Source organism: Telopea speciosissima, chromosome 7 (genome assembly GCF_018873765.1).
Source record: "Telopea speciosissima isolate NSW1024214 ecotype Mountain lineage chromosome 7, Tspe_v1, whole genome shotgun sequence".
In the NCBI taxonomy this organism is placed as follows: domain Eukaryota; kingdom Viridiplantae; phylum Streptophyta; class Magnoliopsida; order Proteales; family Proteaceae; genus Telopea; species Telopea speciosissima.
Window position 1 is genome coordinate 59,787,506 of NC_057922.1, and position 25,366 is coordinate 59,812,871.

At 38.7% G+C, this 25,366-nt stretch overlaps 1 protein-coding gene across 1 annotated transcript; it reads left to right on the top strand.

The window, feature by feature from the left end:
* Nucleotides 1–802: 802 nt before the first annotated feature.
* On the top strand, nt 803–24,638 carry LOC122666676 (meiotic nuclear division protein 1 homolog). Its single transcript, XM_043862719.1, has 11 exons — nt 803–906; nt 1,981–2,061; nt 4,872–4,988; nt 5,151–5,189; nt 5,348–5,455; nt 5,536–5,598; nt 5,685–5,736; nt 5,853–5,897; nt 5,999–6,078; nt 20,710–20,803; nt 24,527–24,638. Exons 1-10 carry the CDS (start codon nt 904–906, stop codon nt 20,779–20,781), a joined length of 660 nt encoding a protein of 219 aa, XP_043718654.1. The 5' UTR covers nt 803–903; the 3' UTR covers nt 20,782–20,803; nt 24,527–24,638.
* The last annotated feature ends 728 nt before the right edge of the window (nt 24,639–25,366 follow it).

Here is a 25,366-nt window from a genome sequence, read left to right on the forward strand (position 1 = left end):
AAAATTCAAAAAATTTTGAATTTTAAGAAAGAGATAGACATAAATCAATGTCGTATCATCATTTTTTTATTTTCTTTTCTTGGCTTCCAAACATAGACATCTCCGATCATGACTCACTGACCAAAGTACTCACTCTCCCAAATCCTGCTCCTAAGAGTGTCAATTTTGGACCGAAATCAAAAATTGGACCGGAACCAATCCACACAATAGTTTATTGGTCTGAATCTGAATCTACCTATAAGTTATTGGTTCGATTTCGAATCTACCAATTAGGAATCCATGGAACCAGAACAAATTCACATCATAACCGTATATATTATATAATTCTTAAGACTTAAAGTCATGAGAGCTAGGGTCAAACCCTTTATTTTTTTTAGTCTTTCATTTTAACTGGTAACACTTGTCTCACATACTATTTTACCAAGGATTTGGTGGTTAATTTAAAGGTCCATTAGGGAATGTTAACTTAAGAACATACCTTAACCTAAGAGGTTATTATTTGGAACCTTTTTGGAACCAGAATTGGCCCACCTATTAGTTAATGGTCTTGGATCTCAGGTTTGAACCGATTAATTTATTGATCCGATTCTGCTCCTAACCCCTTAGACCTGAAACCGTTAAAAAACCAGATCGATACCCCAAAACCGGGCCAATTGACACTCCTACCTGCTCCTACCAACCCGAAGAATACAAAGAGGGGGGGGGGGGAAATTAATCCGCAAGCATGTGCGGGGTTTTTTTGGTAATTTGATATCCCGAAATAAATAGCTACATAGACCACAGTCTCCCGCCAAAGTGCCAAAAAATAAACATCATTTCGTGACCTGCACGGTCCACAGTTCCACACTCCATATCGCTTCTTCAGTCTTTCTCCTGACAAGTACGCAAGAGGAGATTTCGAACATGGTAAATGAAACTCCCTGAAACCCTAAATTATTTGTAATCCTCTGTCTCTGTTCCTTTTACAGATCAAATGCGATCTCGTATTCTTTTCTTTGTTTTCCCATTGAACTTGCTTATTAGATGTTTCTCTTCCGACGTAATTCCGAATTCTAGCATTTTTTTTCTTCTGAAAATTGGAATGCCAGTGTTTTTCTTTTCTTAACTTTGAAATGACGGTGTTGCCAGGACATCTTGGTCTGATTAATGAATCGGTTAAATAGTAATCTAAAATTCGTTCCTGAACTCATAGTATTTTCTCTTAATTCAAATGATCCTATAAAGTAATTGGTGAATAATAAAACAGAAAAGGTTAACATTGTACTTGAAAATTCAATTAGCTTTGTCATCTTGTCACCAAAGGGGCTACAAAATCAAAAACGGAATAATGTGATCAGATTGCAAACCTTTAAACCGACAATACTCTCTGCTACATTCATTCCTCCAGTAGAGGTTTTGGTTATATTTTTAAACTTCTGCAATAGATATTAGGGCAGAAAGAACCCCTATAAAGCATGCAAGTGAAAGCCAAATCTTTGTTCAGTTGGTGTGGTTCACTTGTGTATGCTAGTGCTTGATCTGCATATGGGAGTTGGGATTGGATCCTTCCATTATTTATGTTGCATCAAAGTGATAATAAGATCAAGTCTATGTCAAATGTCACTAAAATGCCCGCTTTAACTCAAAGAGTGTATAGTTAATCCATGCCAACTTACAATATCAGAAACAAAAAGAGAAGCTGTGAAGAGGGCCATAGACTCGTTCAAAGTAAATTAAATAGGAGTAGGAGGAATCACATAATATACCGAGAGGCTGTGAAGAGGGCCATAGGCTTGTTCAAAATAAATTAAATAGGAGTAGGAGGAATCACATTATATACCGAATAACTTCACTTCTTTTCTCAGTGAGGACTCAATTTTTGTTTCCTATGCTGCTGCATAAGTATATCCCCCCCCCCCCTCTTTCCCCTCATTTTAATGTAATTTCGCCACCATGGATGGAATTTTGAACTGTAAATCTTCTTATTTGTGTGTTGTGCAGTCAAAGAAAAGAGGCCTTTCTTTGGAAGACAAACGTGAGCAGATTCTTAAAATCTTCTATGAATCTCAAGATTTCTTCCTTGTGAGTGAAACTATAAATGTTCCTCACATTTTTAGTTTGCAGAAACTCCATGTTTTCCTTGCAGTTTGATGAAGCACAACATAAGGAACCAGCCTCTGTTTCTGAGAAACTTTATGTTTTGAATTAGTTGATTTTGTTCATATCCTTTCTGTGGCCTACATTCTAATTTGTTTGAAAGATTGATCTCGACTTGCAAGTTACCTTTCTAAATATTTATGACAATGTTTTATGTATCATTGTACACCTGCTAGATAGGTGATTATGTTTCTTATATTGGAATTTGATCTCCATATTTGTTTCCCCTTTCACAAGAGAAGAGATTCTGCATATTAATGAAGGGTCCTTTCATGTTCAAAAGACCAATATTAATCATCTTCTAGTTGAACAAGATAAAATTTGGATGGAATAGTCTCGAGACTTTCCGGATCTGTAGTTGCTCGTTGGACCCCCCTTGTTTGCCTCCTTTTCTTGTGCTTCCTTCAGCTATCACTGTGAAACAGAAGTTTGTTTTGAATTTGCAGAGAAACGGAGTAGTTTGTACACATGAATGAAGAATAATTTTATCTATTTGCTGGTCGAATAATTTCAAAACAGAATATTGTAGTCTCGGACTCCTGGGTATAAGAGGGGTTACAAGAATCTGAAGAAGAAGAGCTAGACCATGATAGAACTCGAAAAGGGGAAAGTGCTAGGCCAAGATAGAACTCAGAATTAGTCTCTCATGGCCTAGTCCAAAGATTTATATTAACTCTTAACCGCATAGTCCTACTTAAAGCAAATTACAAATAGAACTAAAGACAAAGACTAATAAGACTCTACTAGCCTAAACGCAGTCAAACATTACTAATTAATACCGTCATAAGAAAGGAAAGACTCCCCCTCATGTTATACATTTAACACTCCCCCTCAAGCTGGAACATAGAAATCCCAGACTCCAGCTTGGAACAACAAAGCACCCAACTTGAACAGATAATCGTCAACAACACCACCTTCAAGTCGCAACACAAGCACATCCGCCATCAGCACAAGAGAAGTCCAAGTTGATGCAGATCTGAAGACCTACATCCATAGGGAGAAGAAGTCCAAGTAGTTTCTGTTTTAGTTTCCTTATTTTGCTGTCTTTTGTTTAGATTTAATTCAATTGAACCTGACCCAATTTTGGTCCATCTCTTGGTTCAATTTAAGTGAATTTTTTAGTTAATTTTTACTATGTAATAGCCTACTAAGTCAAACTCCTATTTAGACTTTGATTTTTCAAATCTAATAGTGCCATTGTGTTTAAATGGCCCAAAATCGGCTGTATACCAACTTTCATGACCAAACTATGGTAAAAAAAACCCACAGAAACCATCAATCGAGTTCAAAAAAAAAAATGCACCAACTTGCCAAGATCTCAGCTCCAACTCGGTTTTTTGGCTGGGCAATACCAGTACCAAAACCCGAGTTCTCGAACTATGGTTAGGCTCTCCCCAGGTATAACCTTACAGTCCTTACAAATCAGTCTGTCGGACCTTTTTGTAAGGAAGAAATGTAATTGGCTGATATGATGCCCACTTTTGAATACAGATTATTAATCCTTCTCCATATAACATTAATCAACTCTAGAAAGGATCCAATGTTCCCCTCCCCCTCACGTTATACATTTAACAATATTGTTAGGGTTCCATTCTTTTGGCTGTGCACTATCAGTCTTCACTCAGGGTAAACAAATTATAAGGCTCTTCATGCTACCATGGGCGCGTAAAGCAGATTTTCACAGCTTATTGCATCTCATAATTCACTTTGATGCATTTAATGTTTCTAGCATTACTCATAATTTTTGAGAAGTCTCAAGTTTAATAAAGATATGTAGTTTGGAAAAACCATCACCTGGATCTTAGTTGTTTCTCCAATAAATATGTTAATTCTTCTTGGCTATTAGCTGTGTATACTCTGGAGATAGAGTGTGACTATTATTTAATTTATGTATTACTTTTTACTGAATTATTATTAACTTGGATCAAGGGTCTCTCAGATATATGCCGTTGATAATGTTTTAGCAAGAGGAACTCTCTGGCATTGATAAATTTTTACCTGCGTACATGGATTATTTTTTCAATGAGTATTGATAACTGGGGGTATTAATAAATCCACCTGCAAGTAGAAATGCTTTGATCTCCATACCACGGCTTTCTTCCAACCTGCTATATATGTCTAGTAACTTCTGATATATCTTCTGTTGCTATGTCTTTCTTCATTTGTATGGTTGGGGGCACGAGTGTACTGTTGTAATGAAGTGTGAATCTAGGCAGATCTGAACTAGGAACTTTTCACTAAAGGCTGAAGCCTTGGGTGTTGATTTTCTTAGCATTTAACAAATTTCATTTATCATAATTTATGGGCTTAAACATCCTCCCATTGCTTAGTACTATTTCGGTGAAATTGAAACGGGGCTGGGCTCTAAAGTCGCGCAGTTCATATTACAAAACAGAGTTACAGAGCCTTTTCTTCTGCTTTCTGTTCAGTTTATGATGCTTGGAATTGTTCTTGAAGGACTCCATGGATTCTCTTGATTTATCTTTCTAGACTCAATTACTTATCTTTGCCTACTGTGTATTTGACACACAGGGTTACAGTCATTCATTTTAACTTATGCTACATTTTCTTTTTCCTTTTTTATACTTACACTACATGATTAGATAGCCTTTCTTTTCCCCTAACTTTTTTTTCATGGCCTGATGATTGACATTGTTCTTGAAGGACTCCATGGATTCACTTGATCCACTATGTCTTTCCATATTCAATTACTTACCTTTTGTCTACGATTTCAGCTTAGAGAACTAGAGAAGTTGGGCCCCAAGAAAGGTGTTATCAGTCAGTCTGTGAAAGATGTTGTGCAAAGTCTGGTGGACGATGACCTTGTTTTGAAGGACAAGATAGGCATCTCTGTAAGTATTTGGTTCAATAGAAAATATGAAAAGTCAGTGTTTGCGACTTTGCACATGAAGGATAAGTATTCATGTTGTATTGCCCATCCTACTTGGATGTTGGAACTTCCATACACGCTTGTCTAGATTTCGTCTATGCTAAAATCATTTTCCCACTTCCAGGTTTACTTTTGGAGTCTTCCGAGTTGTGCTGGAAATCAGGTGAAGATTTGAGTCCCTCTTCCCCCAAATCTGTCTCTCTCTCCTCTCCCCCCCCCCCCTGATGGCTTTACCTGCTTTATGAGGTGGCTTTGTGTAACTGTTAAATGACAGTTATTCATCTTCATTTTTGTTATGATCATCATTTTATTATTGTATAGCTGAGGAATGTGCACCGCAAACTAGAATCTGATCTTGAAATCAGTACAAAAAGGCTTGCAGAGCTTATGGACCAGAGGGATGGATTAAAGAAGGGCAGAGAGGAATCTGTAAGCGTTTATAGCTTTTCTAGAATTACTAATAGTGATTTTCCAGGCTTTTACATTTACCTTTCAAGGTTTTATTCCAGGATGAGCGAGGGCAGGCCTTGGATGAACTGAAAGCCATTGAAGGCAAGTATAACGAGCTGAAGGTAGTTTCAAGTCTCCTTTTGTTCCAGACTGAATATTTTGCAATCTTTATAGAAGTTTATGGTTGGAGGATGTGCTGATTTTGCAGGACGAATTGGGGAGATATGCTGACAATGATCCAGCTGCACTTGAAGCAATGAGTCCGTGAAAATAAAAAAGCTTATTCATATTATGATTCTTTAATAAATGTTTTGTGATATTTTTCCGAAACTTTCTTAAATCTCGGACAAACAGATTTTTATTTTCACATTTGCAGGTAATGCAATTGAGGTTGCCCATGCATCATCTAACAGGTGGACAGGTATAAACACGTTCCATCTTCTCTCTTTACCTACAAGGTGGAGCAATATTAAGCACTCCATGGCCCTTTGACTTACTAACAGCATTGAAACCATTCTGCAGACAATATCTTCACACTAAGGCAGTGGTGTTCAAACAATTTTCCCGAAGCCAAAGAACAGCTTGAACACATGTACAGGGAGGTAAGTTGTTGATTATTCCTTTAATATGCATATGATTGTACTTGCTAACTGTGAAGCACTATCATATTCCAGTTCCTTCTCGTCCCATGCAAGGATGATCCAACACAAACTTCTGCAAATTTGGTGTTGGGAACTTGTTATGCACAAAATTTTTGCCCATGATGGGAGTTAGAAATTTCTGCTATTTCATTATTCTGTTACCCAATCAATTTGAATATGTGTTGTCCAACTGCTGTGATAAAATGTGATTAATTCTAGTGTAACGCATCTTTAAGGCTTGTAACTGTTGAAAGTCTACTGAAATGGACAATACCTTGTGATGCAGATTCATCACCAAATAGGGCTTGTTTCATTGGGAATAAGTCTAAGGTTGGGTTACATACATGTTGGGTCTTTGATCCCATGGGTTTTTAATGTAATAGGCCACTTTTATGGGCCTAAAATATGGATATATAGGTTGCATACGGGATTAGCCCAATACTTAGTTTATTTTTATGTTTTTTAATTGAACCGGTTCAAATAGGTTGCATCCAATTGGTTCAATTTAAGTGATCATGTGACTTGGTTAAGTGGTCATGTGATGTAAGTTGGGTTGGATTAGGACTCTATAAGTCCAGCCATGTTTTGAGTCTATTTCTTTTAGTATTTTAGTTTCCTAGTTGGTTTAAGTTACCTAATAGGTTAGGGATAGGGTTAGGCCATTCCTTTTTAGTGTCTAAGTCTATTTTTGAGTCTTCTATATAAGTTTGCAAGGGAGGCCAGCATTACAGACGAATTTGATTAATAAAAATTAGCTTTATGCTTGCTGCCATTGTTGCTGCTCTTGTGAGTGTATATCCTTGTGGATCTCAAGGTGGAAGGGATTGGTGGATCTCCAATCGACTCCTTGCATCGTGAAGATCGGGAGGGCTGCTACTTATCTCCTTGCATTGTGAAGATCGGGAGACCCCATTGTTCATCTTCAAAGTTGTTGCCATTGAAGACATGTAACAAGTAAGAAATTCTGAAATTCTGCAACTATTCTTCTTCCTTCTAGAAGGTCACATACAAGGTGATTTTCGTGAGAATTTTGCCCAGCCAAATCTAACCATTAGAATTTGCTAAAAATTTGATCAAGTCTTTCTCAAATCCTAAGAGAGACTCGATTCAAATTCAGCACCATCCACCCAGCCGATTGTCTGAAATTACAGTTTTACCCATCTCTCCTACTTCTACTAGGAAACCTCCATAACTCTAAATCTGTCCATCAGTTTCAAACCAAACTTTCAGCATACATCCCTTACATCATTGTTGACACTCGATCCAAGTTTCAGCCCCAAACTCCCACTCTAACCCCTTCATCTCCTTGCTCCATTAAAACCCAAACCCAAAACCCTAAAATTCAATTCTGCCCAAAATTACAGAATTTCAAAACTCATCCAAATCCTAACCTTTTTATACCATATTGACCCCCTAGACCTGCCCATTAATACCCTATAAACCCCTTTCCCAATATCCAACCCAAACCCTAGGAATTGACCTAAATCCTAGTGTTGTCCATTCGAACCAGCAGCCCCTTTTGTTATTTGATCCTGTTGTTTGGCTCCTAGTAGGTCTCCTACCTATCTAGGACTACATTACCTTGTAGGCATAGTTGTCACGGTAACCCAAGGCGGCCGCCTAGGTGGCCAAGGTGCCTGGACGCCTAGGCTTCAACTAGGCGACACCTTGAAAACTATGCTTGTAGGTGGGAGTTTACCACAAATAATACCAGTTAAACCAATGAGGGCAAGCCTTGCCACAATGGTAGTGTTGCTCTCTTGCAACCTAGTGTTTGCGGGTTCGAATCAAGGAAACAGCCTCTCCACGAAGCAGGGGGTAAGGCTGCATACATCTGCCTCTCCCCAGACCCTGCAGTAGCCGGAGCCTTGTGCACTGAACGCCCTTTTTATACCGGTTAAACCAATTATACATATGGAAACCCAAAGCAAGTGGAATCTATGTAAAGTTGTAATTTTTTAATTTAATTATAAAAGGTCTGGCTTTTCTTCAACATTCTGGGTCTCGTAACTGCAGAATTTCCAGACCTGTTGGTTTGTTGTAGACACCAAGTCCTGGTCAAATAATTAATCTCTTTTGGGGGTTGAAGATCTAGGGTTACTTCAATGATCAGCATAGAGAAATAAAAAATTTAAGAGCAATGCTAGGACAACCCAGCAGTCATCTAACTAGCAGAACCCTCTAATGTGGTTTTGATACATATAAATCATTACCAACAGAACAGGATCACAAATCAGAGAAAATTTCCAGAATCTAGGTGAAAAGTCACCAGGCAAAATCCAGGGATCAGATAGCTGGATAACCCTGGTCGAGTGGTCCTTTAGGTACTAGAACAAAAATGCTGAACAGATCAGCAAGATCCAAGGGTCAGATCTGCTGAATCTGACAATTCCTTGTTGGAATAGGAAACCTCAAATTTGACTAGTCAACTGATATTTCGACGATCAGGTTTCAGATTTCATATCAGTACTATCAAACATATAATCATTATTGAAATCAGGCTCAACAGAATCCTAAAATATAATTTCTTGAATGTCCACCAAAATAGCAGGTAACGATTCCAACTTGACCTAGGATTACAGCATTCAATCAGCAGAGTCAAAACTTGATGATAGGATTGTGTTTAGGGAACTGACCAAATAGGATTTGTGAGATCACAATACAGATCAGACCTTTTTTAGCTTGATTTTCAGCAAACCTGCAGCGACTTGGAATCCTCTATCACAGGAACAAAACTTAAATCTCAACTGTAGGCTGGAACAAGAACAGATTTGATACTCTTCAAGAAGAAATCAAAGGGATAAGAGAGAAAACCTGGGCTTCTCACTGCAAGGATTTAACTGTCTTCACCACCAATCCAGCATCTTGAATCACCACGAGACCACAATGTTTCTCACAGCAGAGAAAAGAAGCAATACTGAAAGTATAAGCATGGGCTGTAATTGCTGCCCTGTCCTTTATTTATAACAGCAAGTAAAAACGGTTTCAATTAGAAACCCCCTAGCCATCCCCCCTTACAAGCTGTCCCTTCCCTTTTAAAACACTAAGAGTAAATAAGATAATGTGGACCTATAACTTAAGCTCTATTTAATAAAAAAGACGACATAACTTAAATTGAACCAGTGAATCATTGAACCACTGGTTTAACAAGAACTTGACTAAAATCACTTAAAATAAAACAAAAGCAACTTAAACTAAAACAAAGCCGACCTAGGCATGAATACGTGCCTATCGCACTTGGTAGCTTGTGGTGCGTAAAAGCCCATTGCTACCTGGAGGTCTTGGGTTCAAGCCTCCTGGTTCACATCTTCCCTCCCCCTTAACTACCAAAAAAAAAAAATGTGGATTAGGCCATGTTAAGCCTTTCTAAAATAGAACTAGGCAACAATAGGCATGGTTCTTCTTGGACATCCTACGTTGGCAAGTCTTTAATTCTGCATCACCCTCCTATTGCATCGTTGCACTACATGGTATGCCCCTATTTCATTGCCTTCTTTAAGGTACTTTTTGTTCCATGAGATGCAATCCAAATCGGGATTCCTCTAGATGGCTGACCCTGGGATAGTGGGATCCCTCAAACATTTTCCAAAATGTAATATAGGATAGACTACAGACTTGGAGGATCAAACTTCTAGTAAGGAAGGAGGCATTCGAAAGGCTGATCACAATATAATAGGCATTCTAGGGAAGGCCGACGACTACACGGAGAGATCTCTATACCAACTCATGAGTGATAGCAAAGCTGCCTATATGTGAAGGGGCGAAAGCATGGAGAAGGTTAGACCTGAGAAAGTACAAAAATAAGTACGTTAAGGTGACGAAGTCACTTAGCCGAGCCGAGGCTAAGGTTATTGAATAACTTAGTCGAAGATAGTGAGATTTTGGTTATGAAATAGCTTAGTTGGTTGAAGATAAGTGAAAGAGTTCAACTAACCTTACCTGTTCTACGAAGGACAAAAGCTAAGGTTACAGAGTCACTTAGCCATCTACAAAGGGAAAGACATTGGTATAGAGTTGTGTCAGTTGTGGATATAGACTAGGCTAAGGAATGGAGTCTTGAACTAAAAACCGAGACTACACGAAGGAACAAGGAAGCTTGACTGAGCAAAGAAGTTAAGGAACGAAGTTGCTTCTCTAATAGTCTCTTTGAATAGGAGGGAGAGGCTTTTTGAAAGAGACTTTTTTGTCTTGTAAATAAATTTATAAAAAATTTGGGAAAGAGAATGCCACCCAGTCGTGCAGCGCACACTGCCCCTGCATCCAGACATAGGACTGCGTGAATGATCGTTGCACCCCTGGTCATTTCCATCTTTCCAGGGGGTGCGGCGGTCATTACGTGTGCCCCTGTGTCTAGGAGCAGGGGCGGCGTGCATTGTTGGACCGGGTGCCGTTCTTTCTCCCAAAAAATATTTAGAGAGAGGCCTTAAAGTTCTTAGGAAGTGTCGTACGAGGCAGCTCATGTATAGTTCAGGAATCGAGCCCCAGTATAGGGGCTTGGGTCAACACTTATATAATAGCCAGTCATCATTTGGAAGTGGGAAAGATGGTGATGAATTGCGATTGGTCCAAAATTTCGAACTAGTGGGTTCTTACAACTTGCTCAGAATGCCCATACATACCAAGACCTTGTTCACACAACAAATAAAGACTGGGTTGAAGGGGCAGTCTACTGGCTGCTTCCTGGCCATGCCCCCCTATTTATAGATATGATACATTTGATTTAAATTCTCAAATAGGAAATTGCATACCATTAGCCAATATAAGTATAGGAACATTGGTACATGATATTGAATGTAGTCCAGGTCAAGGCGCAAAGCTGCTCGAGTTGCGGGAACTTTTGCAAAAATAATGAAGCAACTAACACCACAATGTCTTCTGTGGCTACCTTTGGCTGTTGAAAAACTCATTGATTCTTGATGCCAAGCTATTATTGGTGTATGTTAACAGAATGATAATGGCTGTAATGCTTGGATGATTAATGTGATCACCAAGCCCTTCTATTTATAATAAAATCAATAATAAGAGAATTACAATTAAGCCCCCCTCTTAACTGACTCTAATGAATGAGTCGGCTATAGGGGGAAAAACCCAAAATATCCTTGCGCATAGTTGTTAAGGTGCCTAGGCGAACTAAGCCGATCGAGGGGGTTAAAAACCAAGTCGACACCAACAAGGTCGCCAAGGCAACACCAGAAATCAAGGCAAGAGAAAGGCACCTAGGTGACGCCTTGACAACTATGCCCTTGCGGGTTACATAACTCAACACTCCCCCCTAAAGTTGGTGCATAGATATCACACATGCCCAACTTGGACAAGTTAGGATGAAACAATTTCCCACCCAATCCTTTGGTGAAGACATCAGCAAGCTGATCACCTGACTTCACAAAAGGCATACAAATCTGACAACTTTCTAATTTCTCCTTGATGAAATGTTTGTTAATCTTCACGTGCTTGGTACGGTCATGTTGCATAGGATTGTGAGCAATGCTAATTGCTGCTTTGTCATCACAGTACAACATCATTGGACGACTAACAGGGACATCATGGTCTTGAAGTAACCTTTGAAGCCATGGCAACTCACAGATTCCTTATGCCATAGCACGGAACTCTGCTTCAGCACTAGATCTTGCCACAACATTCTGCTTCTTGCTACACCACGTGACAAGGTTACCTCCTACAAACATATAATAACCTGAAGTTGATTTCCGACCAGGAGAACTACCCCAGTCAGCATCAATGTAGGCCTCAATATGAAGATGTTCATGCAGAGACAAAAAAATCCCTTTTCCTGGAGCTGATTTCAAGTAATGAAGAATGCGAAGAACGTGAGTCATATGAGTGAAGTAGGGGAATGAGATGACTGCTTGTATTAAGAAGGTTTCTAAAGATGCCCTAGATGAATCGAAAGGAAAACATCATTTCTCTAGGGAGACTTAGTGGTGAGATGATGAGGTTTAAGCAGACATTAAGACTAACAAAGATAGTGTTAAGAAATGGCGAATGACTAAGGATGTAGAGGATTAAAAAGGTATGGATTTGCAAGAAATGAAGCTAAGAAGATTGTGGGAAAAACAAAGGTGAATAATTAGGAGGATCCTTATAACAATTTGAGCACAAAGGAAAGAGAAAAAGCTATCTATAAGATTGCTGAAATGAGGTAAAGGAAGAGTAAGGATTTCGACATTGTTAGATATATTAAAAATGAAGATGGTAAAGTACTAAATAAGGGATGAGGATATTAAGGAGAGATGGAAAGATAATTTCTACAGCCCAAGGTTTAAAATCACCCAAGGTTTAAAATCTCATTTCGAAACAAGATGACTGAAATTGTGGGTGTAAAATGCCAAAATGACCGAAATTTCCAAAATAAGATGACCGAAATTTCCGCAACGAGATGGCTGAAATTTCCTAAATTTCATTGAAATTTTCTAAATATTGCATTTTTTCAATTGGATATTGCATTTCGTTTCGACTCGACCAAGATACTCGAAATTCTCGAAATCTCTGAGACGAAACGAGTTTTTGTACTATGCTACAGCCTACTAAAGAAGACATTTCGAAGGGGAATAATTAGTTCGTAGGATCCCCTTCTTATCAACGCTTCTCAGGAGTTGTATAAACACAATCGAGAAGCCGTATGAACAGAACCTTTGTTTATGAAATCTGGACAGACACAGCTATTTGAGTTGATACTTTCAATTAATTACTGATTGACTTGATACCTATCTATTCATGAATTCTCCGAGGATCCGGAATCGTAAATCAAAAGGTATCCGCTTATGAGATCCTTGGCAAAATAGTCTAGGTACAAAGCCAAAGCGTTCCGATCACGTCTTATGCCTATTTTTATTTTGCCCAATATCTATCTGTACGTTGGCAAGTAGGGGCAATTCTATGTGATTTGCTATGCTTGCTTGTGCCTATCGGCTGACTCTATTGCCTGCCGGTTAGCGACACTTTTCCGGTAGTACAAATCGCTACGATTCACTTGTTTCTATATGATAATATTTTGAAATGGATTTAAAAAGTGAATTTGAAGACTTTTTTTTAACATAAAAAACTGGACTTTGAAGACTAAAAATCAGACTTTGAAGATCGAAAATGGGGCTGAGATTTCGTTAATGAAAAAGCTTTTACTGCTGCCCAATACCCCTTTTTCCCAAATATTTTTACGAATATGCTTTTTTGACATAGAACTACGTTTCTTTTGGTGTTGTGGTTAGTGTAAGAACTGGGGGGCGGGGGTTCAAGGTAGTGAATTCCCACTTCTAATAGGGTTACATCAAGGATTAGTGGTTACATTAAGGATTAGCTTTAAGCCATTATTTGTTTGCACTTATCATTGATGATTTAAACAAAGACATTCAAGATCAACTTCCTCTGTATATGTTTTTTGCTGATGATATTATTTTGGTGGATGAGACAAAAGCAGGGATTAACGCCAAGTTGGAGCTATGAAAATCAACCTTGGAATCAAAAGGTTTTAAGATAGGTAGAACGAAACGGCGTATATGGTGTACAGATAAGGAGGTGGTGAAAATTAATGAGAGGGAGATTCCGGAAACTGATTATTTTAGGTTTTTGGGCTCAATCATAAATAAATAAGGTGATACAGAGGATGAAGTTTCACAGAGAATTAAATAGGATGGATGAAGTGGAGAGGTGCGTCTGGAGTGTTGTGTGATCGATGTATTCCTTTAAAACTTTAAGAAAATATTATTGGACAGTCATACAACCAGCTATAATGTATGGTGCGGAATGTTGGGCAGTTAAGAAACATCATATAGATAAATTTAGTGTAGCTGAGATCAGGATGTTGAGATGGATGTGTGGCAAAACTAGGAAGGTTAAAATAAGGAATGGTTAAATTAGAGATGATTTTGGAGTAGCTCCGACACATGATAAGCTACGAGAGAGTCATTTGAGGTGGCACGGCCATGTTCAATGGAGACCTTTAGATGCTCCATACGGAGGAATGATTTGATTCAGATTGAAGGAGCTAAAAGATCCAGGGGTGGAGGTAAAATGACTCTGGGAGAAGTGATGAGGAAAGACATGCATAGTAGCTTAGGCCTTGTATCAAGTATGACCTCGAATGGAGCTGATAGGAGTCAACCCCATTTAGTTGGGGTAAGGCTTTGTTGTTGTTGTTGGAGAAGGACGTTGCAGATGTTCGTGACAGATACGACTTCTTTGAACGCTAGAAGACCAAAGGAAGACACTCGAGACCAGACCATGTCGTGAGAAGCAAACTAAATGGGCATGCTCCGACTGTGTCTTTGGGGAGCAATTAAATATATCTATCACAAACGTGAGGGGTAGGATACCAAGCCGAGAAACCTAGGAAACCACTCCTCTATGTGCCGATCGCTAGTGCATCCAGGGCCCTGGCGCCTAGCTCAACTGGAGAGGCCTAGCTTGATCTGAGAAGTGCTTATTCGGTTCGGATAGACTTCCTTCAAAAATGTCGCTGCCCTTGGAATCAATAAGAACAAGTGCTCTGTTTCGAATCATTGAATAAACCGAAACGAAAAAAGCGATGTTTCTCGCTGGGTGCCTAAAACGTACTATGCTTTGCTTTAATAGATGAGAGTTTTCGGTGGAACTGGTGAACCACGTGAGCTGGTTAGCTGATGCAGATTCATCACCGAAATGGGTTTATTTCTTTAGAAATAAGTCTAGGGTTGGGTTATATGTATGTTGGGCCTTTGATCCCTTGGGTTTTCTATGTAATAGGCCACTTTTATGGGCCTAAAATATGGGTAATTAGGTTGCATACGGGATTAGCTGTTTTAATTCCTTAGTTTTGATTTTTATGTAATTAGTGGTCATGTGATCACTTAAGTGATCATGTGACTTGTTTAAGTGATCATGTGATGTAAGTGGATTAGGATTCTATAAGTGCAGCCAGGTTTTGAGTCTATTTTTTTTAGTATTTTAGTTTCCTAGTCAGTTTAAGCTACCTAATAGGTTAAGGATTGGGTTAGGCTTTTCCTTTTTAGAGTATAAGTCTATTTTTGAGTCTTTTATATAAGGTTGTAAGGGGGCAAAACCTTGAATACGAATTTGATTAATGAAAAAAGCTTTTGCTTGTTGGCTGCCATTGTTGCTGCTCCTGTGCTCCTTGTGAGTGGGCATCCTTGTGGTTCTATCAAGGTGGAAAGGGATTGATGGAATTCGATCGACTCCTTACGCCGTGACGACCGGGAGGATCCCAATTCGAAGGTGGTTCTATCCTTCACTTCTGTCCAAGCTCCTGCTAGTGGATTTCTGCTGCAGCTTGTTCATTAATTTCTTCTTCTAATCCTCTACTCCCTTCCCCAATTGATCCCCCTTTATTTTTGCTTGAATTCCATTAAACTCTAGATCTTGCTGCTCAGCCATATTTATCCATCAAAACCCTAATCCCCTCATCCTTCATTAATTTCCCCAAAACCCATAGTCGATCTTGACTTACTACCCAGTTTTACAGAATTTTCAAAACACTTAAAACTCTATAATACCTACATTATTAGAGTCCTATAAACCTGCCTAGCCATACCCCCTAAGCCCCCTTCCATTATCCTAACCTAAGCCCTAGATTTGACCTAAAGCTGCATTCGTCCCCTATCGAAACCGAGAACCAACAGCTCCTTAGTTCCTTGTTTTTGGTCCTGGTTTAATTGGCTTCTAGTAGGGCTTTACCCTATCTAGAACTACATTATTTGGTATCAGAGCCATGGATCAGCATGGTAATCAAGTAGTAAATCCATTAGCAGATCCTATGGCTGCTATGTTGGAATTGTTCCAGAAATTTGCTGTTGAACAAAGGGCTGCAACTGAAGCCATCCTGAATAGGTTGCAACGATTGGGAGAACAAAGAGTCATTCCTGCCAGAGATCACAGGGATAGACTCAGAGGTTACAGAGAAGACACAGACAGGTATAGAGAATACATATTTTCATTGCCAAAGGAAGTCATAAATATATATGAAGTGGCAGTGAATTGTAATGAAAAGAAAGAGACCACTCCTATAGCTTCAAAGATGGAAAATCAATATATAGAAGATCCTACTGAAGTGGTCTATGTCGAAGAAACCAATGTGGATAAGGCTGATACAGTAGAAGATGAAGAGGTGGAGCTGGTGTCGAAGAAGGTTATTAACACTGAAGACTCTATGGATAGGGCATTCACGGGTGATTCAGAGATCGAACACATAGAGTTTGTTATGCCACCATGGTTCTTCGAAGAGAAAGCTCCACGCCTTGAAGACTTCATCCCTAATGTTCCTGCATCACTAGAATTTTGTTTGGGAATGGTTGAAGCTGTTACTCATATGTTATTTCTCCCTCATCACTGCAAAATTCGAGGACGAATTTTTTCAAGTTGGGGAGAGTTGATGCAGATTCATCAACGAAATGGGTTTATTTCTTTAAAAATAAGTCTAGGGTTAGGTTATATGTATGTTGGGCCTTTGATCCCATGGGTTTTCTATGTAATAAGCCACTTTTATGGGCCTAAAATATGGGTAATTTGGTTGCATACGGGATTAGCTGTTTTAATTCCTTAGTTTTGATTTTTATGTAATTAGTGGTCATGTGATCACTTAAGTGATCATGTGACTTGTTTAAGTGGTCATGTGATGTAAGCTAAGCTGGATTAGGATTCTATAAGTGCAGCCAGGTTTTGAGTCTATTTCTTTTAGTATTTTAGTTTCCTAGTCAGTTTAAGTTACCTAATAGGTTAAGGATTGGGTTAGGCCTTTCCTTTTTAGAGTAGAAGTCTATTTTTGAGTCTTTTATATAAGGTTGTAAGGGACCAAAGCCTTGAATACGAATTTGTTTAATGAAAAAAGCTTTTGCGTGTTGGCTGCCATTGTTGCTGCTCCTGTGCTCCTTGTGAGTGTGCATCCTTGTAGTTCTATCAAGGTGGAAAGGGATTGGTGGAATCCGATTGACTCCTTGCGCCGTGATGGCCGGGAGGATCCCAATTCGAAAGTGGTTCTATCCTTCACTTCTGTCCAAGCTGCTGCTAGTGGATTTCTACTGCAACTTGTGCATTAATTTCTTCTTCTAATCCTCTACTCCCTTCCCCAATTGATCCCCTTTTATTTTTTCTTGAATTCCATTAAACCCTAATTCCATTAAACTCTAGATCTTACTGCTCAGCCATATTTGTCCATCAAAACCCTAGTCCCCTCATCCTTCATTAATTTCCCCAAAACCCATAGTTGATACTGACTTACTGCCCAGTTTTACAGAATTTTCAAAACACTTAATACTCTATAATACCTACATTATTAGAGTCCTATAAACCTGTCTGGCCATACCCCCGAAGCCCCCTTTCCATTATCCTAACCTAAGCCCTAAATTTGACCTAAAACTGCAATTCTGTCCTACTGAAACTGCAGAACCAACAGCCCCTTAGTTCCTTGTTTTTGGTCCTGGTTTAATTGGCTTCTAGTAGGGCTTTACCCTATCTAGAACTACATTATTAGCTGCCTGAGACTGAGGGCTCATAGTACCTACTAGAGCAGCTATGCAGTGGAAAATTAGGAGCCTAAATCGACCCCCTTCTTTCTTTCTATTCAATGATACAAAAGCAGTACAAAGAGATTGGACTCTAGGATGAGACTAAGTAGCTACCGACAGTTCTAATGCGCCTTTGTCTATCTTGATTAAGACCAAAAACCCTATCTAAAGTGAGATCCTTACCCCTTCCAGTTCTCTGCCCGGCCCAATTCCCTAGTTCCTCTAACAAGGGTGGGGGGTTGGAATGACCACCCTACCCCTGCCCAAACACTTTGCCCCGGGTGGGGTCCACCACCCCCTATTAGAGGAACTGGGGAATTGGGCCGGGCAAGGAACTGGAAGAGATAATTTTCCTCTAATGTGGAGCCTTGTGTAAGATATCAATAATCATAGAATGAAAAAATCAAAATAACCACTAGTTGGGACTTGGGATATGGATGGAGTCTTGCTTAGTAAAGAGAGTTGTAGATTCGTAGGACAGGAAAAGAGTACGTGCGTTAGCACGCTACAACTAAACTAGCAGCCTACGGAAAACGGCTAGCATGCTACAACTAGCCCTTTGAATCTAGCAAATGGTGCACCCTTACTAAATAGAATAGCTCGAAAGCCCCCAAACTCAAAGGGCGGGGCACATGTTAGCCCTTATTTGGTTAAGAGTTGGGGCTTTCTTCACCCTGATTTACAGTCAACCTGTAGTTTTCTTCGCTGGAGCGCAGGAGCATCTTTTTATGTAGAGGTAAGACCTTTTCAGCTAGCTGCATGGATTCTTTAGATCTAAAGAATCCATGCTTCCTGCGGAGCAAGACTCTATCCAGATCTCAAAATGGAAGAACAAGTTAGGCAGGCGGCGGGCAGCGAAAGGGGGCGGGTGGGGCCTTGGCGAGACATTCTTTCGTTTCAAAACATTTTGCCAAGAGAATGAGGGCACCCTTCTGGGATGGACACATTTCCTTGCCAATGACAACTGCCTATTCTAACAGCTGGGGCATTGCACGAAACCATACCACTCCAGCCTGATCATGTTGTTTCGCTGGTAAGCCCACTTAGGTTTAGGGGGCATTGTCCCTCAGTTCTTACCAACCTCCGTTGTGTAATCGACATGTTGCTAGCTGATTATCGGTCGAATAAGAATCATTGATTCCCTTTGCAGTCTATTTCTTATTCATTCAGGGCGCTCGGTCGGTGCTCCTTTCTCAAACCAGAACAACTCTGAACATTAGGGAAGATAAGGGAAGACCACCTGAGCGAACCAACCGAAGGGACTTGACTTATTCAAACCGAACATCAGCAGCTTAAGCAAAGCCTATCACAAGCAGTGTCGCTGCTTGTTTGGCGGGGAGGAGCATCTCAAAGTATGGGGCAAAGGATCAAGTGCTTTGACTTTGCTCCTCGGGATCCACCACAGGTTGGGTTTGAGAGCTGTGTGATGGGTCACTATCCACCACAGTGGTTCTTCCCACATCAGGGTCACCATTGACTCTATTTATTATTTTGGTAATCAGTGTATCAAGATGTCAATCTGAGATCTATTTTAGTTTCAATACGTCCACCTACAAGACACCTTTGGCTTTCGTCTCGGTAGGTATATTATTCTACATTTTCTCAAAAGAACATTCATTCATCTTTCTTCCCCATCGACAACGACGAATAAAACTACGCAACAAATCCAGACCTAGAAAGGAGAAGGTCTGGTGGTAGGCATTTGGGAAAGCTGGGCCGATCGGGTGTCTTCATTCAAGCGACAGTACAGAAGAAGAACGAAACGAAGTGAGAGGCCAGGGGCAGGGAAACGGGTCGAGTCAATCGGACTTGATGACCGGGAGAAGCAAAACAAAATCGGGATTTGGCCGAAAAAGAATCAATGTTATGGTATTGGACCTTGCAACAGTTTGCTTGTCTATCATGTAAACTTGTATTAAGTTAAGTAATCACGGATGTATGTTCCTACTGAGGGATATTAAATCACTGGAATCAGGTCCACAAATAATCCAGGGGACAATCTTATCTAACCTTGAGACCACACTTTTTTTTGGATTCCATCTTCCTCAGTTGCTTGTCTTCCCCGGCATGTCAGTTTTAATAAGCAGTGAACTCATATTCTAGAAAGTGAAAACATGACTAAGGTGATAGCATCTGTTAAAAATGTGATAGACTTCCTGTGTCATGTTGTGCGTTGATTAGAAGAAATCCCCCTCATCACACATGGGCCAACCCAGTGAGAAGCAATCAGCTTACCGGAACAATACCAACTACCATCTCTCCTCTCTCTCTCTCACAGGATCCCAAATTTAATTTTCAAGACTCCTGTGTGGACTAAGAAGGTTCATTCTTTCTTTTTCTTGGTGTGTTTGTGTGAGACCTATAAGTAGACTACATAGATGAAAATGTAATTTCAGAGCAAAATGACTGCAAGAATCTGGGGAATCAGGGTTAATGGAAACCAGAATGTAATTATTATTGAAGTGCTCCTGATTGAGGTAAGAATTTAATCTCATCCAGTAACACCCTCTCCCTCTCCCTCCCCCCCCCCCCCCCTTCCTCCCCACCCAAAAAAAAAAAAAACCAAGTTTCCTACTTGTTAGATGCATTAAGCATATATATATGTAGCCTTCACATACCTATATTATGTGGAATTTTATTTACCTAAATTCTGAATATCGCTGGTAGATGACTGAACTGATATAAATTAAGGTGCATATTATTGTAACCAAAGTGGTGAACTGAGAAGTTGTAACTTTCTTTTGGTTACCCTTTTATCTAATTCCCAAAAGTTCTTTAAGTCATGGGTGAAAAAGAGTTTTCAAAATAATTTCTAAGTAACTTGTGATTATGTCATATTCTCAAGAGCTGTCATTGTCTTGCACATTTTTCGGATATACATGTGAAATGACAAGTTTTACCCTATTTGGAAGAAGTATTTCATACCAAAAGGCAAAAAAAAAGAGTAAGGTTATAACTTCTTTTTCACGAACTTTGGTTACAACAAGATTTTGCCTATAAATTATATACTTATTTTGAGAGAATAATCTCATTACACATGTTTGTACTTATCATGACATTGGTTGTCCCAATCCAACTGCAGGTGGGAATAGCAGATGACTTTGATTATTTGGAGGCCTCAGTGTTGCTTCCACCCAACGTAGTAGGTGATTAGATCCTAAAGGGTGTATCAAAATGTACATTTTGCTCAAAAAGTTTGTATCTTTTGGATACCTTGAACACTGTTGTTGCTCAGAAAGACCCCTAACCTAGAAAGGATGGCAAGTATTACAAAAGACTTCCCTAGTATGCGTGCATTATTCTGCCTTACTTTGTTGAATATGTTTCATCTTTAATAGTTACATCAATAGCATTATAATCTCTGTTACCAAAAAACATATGGATATGGAGCTACATGATGCTTTGCCTATACATTCAGTCTCCTATTTGTTTTCTCAGAGGTAACTTCTTGGGCTTTCTGTTTGCAATGTTTGATAGTTTTCTGATTGTACAGTTTTCATTCCTTGAGTCAACTCTGTTCAAACCTGTCTGTTGCCAAAGCTGCTTCATGGGCCTTTAGGTCATATTGGGGTTTGTCTTCTTCTTTTCTTTTAAGAAGGTTATATTGGAAGTTATTACTTCCAATAGACGGGTCTCATACCAATTGTAGTAGCAGGTGAAGTCGTTGTCATGCACAGTTATAGCTTCCACCCTGGAACAGCTCTCCCTGAAAAACTCCACAGTTGTGGCATTTTTTATTGTGATTGGCTGATTGCATTTATAACCTCGTTACTTTGGGCCATGGCCTAGATAATGCATCTGTCATTGAGGAGGTTTGAGCTAACCTCATTTGATTGCATCAATAGCGATTATGATTAGTGATATACAGCCCAATTGCCAAGAAGCTTCTTATTTCTCTGTAGAATGGACTCTCATTTGTAGTTTAAGTTGTTTTTTTTTCATATTATTGTTAGAAATATAATGTAACAGGCAGTAGTTCAAGTAGGGACTATCAGCATCAAAATACATTCTCTTGTATCACCAAAATATAAGGTTGTAGAGTTGAGTCGTATTGGATACTTTCTTTAAGTTTTTTAAACGCCTCAATTTGTGCAATTCGAGTTAATCATGCGCTTATACCTCTAAGATAAAAATAACTCTCTAATCACATGTGGTGCACCTTGAAATGTGATTAAATAGGGAAATCCAAAGGCTATATTCACTAACTCATTAACACACACACTACGATAGAGAGGAAAACAATTAATTTAAGATTTTTTCAAACAGTGTAAGATTACATGATCACGACCTCCTAAGAGAGGAAGAGACCACTAAAGGATGTCTCCAAAAGATATGCCCCAAATCTAGAGATGTAAATGGATATTCGAAAATCCGTATTCAATCCACGTTCATATTTGTTTAGGAGAATCCGAATCCGTCCAAAACTAATCGGATACGAATATGATAATCCCTCTATCCGATCGATTATTATTCGATTCGTTTAGAAATCCGACGGTAATAAAATATCTAAAATATATTTCTGTGTTCGTCTATTCTTTTAAGTTATCTTATTGGATTTTGTTATTTTATTTTATTATTTTATAAGTTTAGATAATATTATTCTTTTTCTATATTTTCTATTTGATTATATATATATTGTTTTATGCAATGTGATACATGGAATCACATATCTATGTGAGAAAATCAAAGACTAAGAACAGTAGAAGAAAGGGTAGTTGTTGAACTCTCAAGTTTCAACCCTAACTCTCATCATAAAAATGGTAAAGATGTCAATGGATAATCAAAAATTCGTATTCGATCCACATTCATATCTATTTAGGATAATCCATATTCAAAAAATCACTATCCGAAAACTATCTTAATCTGTCTGAAAATCGATAGGATATTATTCGAATCCATCTGAATATAAACGGATACGAATATGATAATGTCACTATCCGACCGAATGTGATCCATTTACATCTCTATCCAAATCATGATTTTTGCCAAGGCTTGTTTGTTAGCCATTCAAACAAGTCTTCAAATAAGCACACTCATTGGTTATTTAGATGTCTATTAAGAAAAGACTAACCCTCTAACACATATTTTATAAAACAAAATGATAGTTTGAATCTTAATATTAAAAACAAATAAAGTTCCAAAATTATTGTTTTTTAATTAGTTTTTGGAAATTATCCAATTCCATTAGAAAGATAATTGGATGTGGATATGGACTTCTAGATTTCTGACCAGATATTACCTGAACAATAAATAAACTATGATATCCAGTCTTAACTAGAGATGTAAACTGGATAGTTTAAAATTTGTATTTGATTTGTTTTGTCTTTGTAGGGGAATTTGTATTTGAAAAATCGTTTTCTGGAAACCAAGGATCAAGATCTCGATTTTAGACCTAGTTTCGATTACACTCGAAATGGAGACATGTCAGATCTCGTTTCGAGGTTTGGGCAGTGGGTTGACCCTGGACTTTCCTGAGTTAAAACTCAGGGTTGAAACTTGGGTTGGAATCATGGGATTCGTTTCAGCCACACCCACAACAAGACAATTCAGAGATTTCGATTAGTTTTGATCAAGATTTATTTCAATGCTAAAAACTATCTCAAAAGATAAATGAATTACATCCTATGCTGCAGATAGATCAAACAATCATGAATTGAAGAATATTATCATCCACCTATAAGTGGGAGTTAGTGTGAGACATGTTAAAATGGGATCATGAACAACTTGTACGACAGCTCTGCACAACCAGCACGCTGTGTTTGATATGCATTTTTAGAAAATATTTTAGATCAATTTTGTATTATCGAATGACAAAAATAGTTATTTTTATCGTCTGAAGACGCAAAATCTACCTAGAATATATACCAAACACAGCCTAAATGTTCGTGTCTGTAAAGCACTTCGGACTTATCTCTAACGACCAGCGAAATCCTTGTATTATGAAAAGTTGAAAACAGACGAATTCTGGAAGGCGATAAAGAACGTGTCTTAATTGTCTCTTCTTTTAACCAATCATATGATGCATGTGGGGATCCCGGGGATTTCGCCAGTTCAGGTAAATAGCTGAGAACGTGCAGGATATTATCATCCGTACACGTGGTGAATATCTACTCTGGCCCAGGATGGAGTCTCGTTGTCTATGCTCACTGTGACTATCGCTGTCATCCAGAGTTCCACACTGTCTCTGGGGTTCTTAAACAGATTTCTTCCCAAACCGGTTTCTTTCTTTCTTTTTATTAGAAGCCCCTCCCTAAGTAAATGCAACTAGGAATTATAGGATTCAGTTTCTAAGTTTTAAGTTTTAGGGCAGCCAGTCCCCATTGTTGGGACTCTCAATTTCGATTCAATGGAGTTGCTGAGAGTTTCTTTTACAACAATGGCTGTTGCGACTCTTGTCCTTGCTCTTGTCTTACCTGCCATATATGCTCAGGGCCCTGCACCTGCACCTGCACCTGCAATGCCTCCTTCAAGCGATGGTTTGTATGCCCAACCCATGGTTTCCCTTCTCTTTCTATTTCTCATTACTTCTTTTGAAACTCTTTATATCCTTCCCATAAACCAAGGGCAGAGAGAGAGAGAGAGAGACCCATTAATATCTAGGTGATTGGATTTGTTTGATTCTATTTTATCTCATTCCAAATGGGGGAAGCATTTGAAAGGTTGGAACTTTGAACGAACAGATTGTCTACATTCGATTCATTTGGTGTTCATCAAATGAGAATTGAACTTTTTTAAGGGAAGTCTCACTTTGTTCTGTACATCAAACATTTAGACTTAATAGGAAATTCTAAAGGATTAGTAGAGCCACCTGGGCTGTTTGGATTTTGCAATGCTTAAACACTAGCTAGCTAATTGGTAATGTGTTCTTTGCATTAAATGTGTTTTGGGTAATTTTGCAGGAGTAACTATAGATCAAGGAATAGCTTATGTGCTCATGCTGGCTGCCCTGGTGCTTACCTACATCATTCATTGAAACTCTTTAAAGGCAAAGATGTGGAAAGAGAGATTGATTCAACCCTTAAAAAAAAAAAAAAAAAAAAAAGGAAAGAGATATTGATAGATAGATATGTGGATTTCCTATCATTCATACATGTGTATTCGTTAGCTTCTTTTTTGGTTTTTTTTTTTAATCTTCCCCTCTTGTTTTCTGCTTTGGGGAATTTCTCCTTGTTCTAACTTCATGATGAATTTTTACAACCGTAAATTCTTTTTCCTCCTCCCCCAATCTGAGAAGGCAGTTATCTTAAAAGTGAAAAGCCACTGAAGTAATAAGTTGAAGGGAAAAGATTGGTAGGCTGCCTTTTACATATTCCTTTATACCCTTCTCACACAATAAAACTATGGGACTCACCTGTCACACACACTCTCTCTCTCTCTCTCTCTCTCTCTTATGGACTCATGTGGATCTCATATGGATAATACCGTTCTCCAATCCCCCATTGGTGTAACATAGCAGATTTCTCGTGACATTGCCCTTGTAGAAAACCCTCTCTTGTATTTAAATTTCTACTTACCTTGTAACAAGTAATATGAAATTTTCTAAAGTAGTTATTTACACAAGCTCTTGTTCTTTTTTATGTATTAAAATTTTGCTATGTTTGTAAGACCAATTGTTCTTTCATGTATTAATTAAGTAGTACTTAATTTGAAAAATCTAGAACTAACTATAATTTGATATGAGATTATCGCCTCTTCATATGCTGATAATCTGCCGAAATCGATACTAATAATGATTATTA

Coding starts and splice junctions, on each gene's coding strand:
- LOC122666676 (XM_043862719.1), top strand. Junction 4,989..5,150: donor AGGACAAGATAGGCATCTCT/GTAAGTATTTGG, acceptor TCCCACTTCCAG/GTTTACTTTTGGAGTCTTCC. Junction 5,737..5,852: donor AGCTGCACTTGAAGCAATGA/GTCCGTGAAAAT, acceptor TCACATTTGCAG/GTAATGCAATTGAGGTTGCC.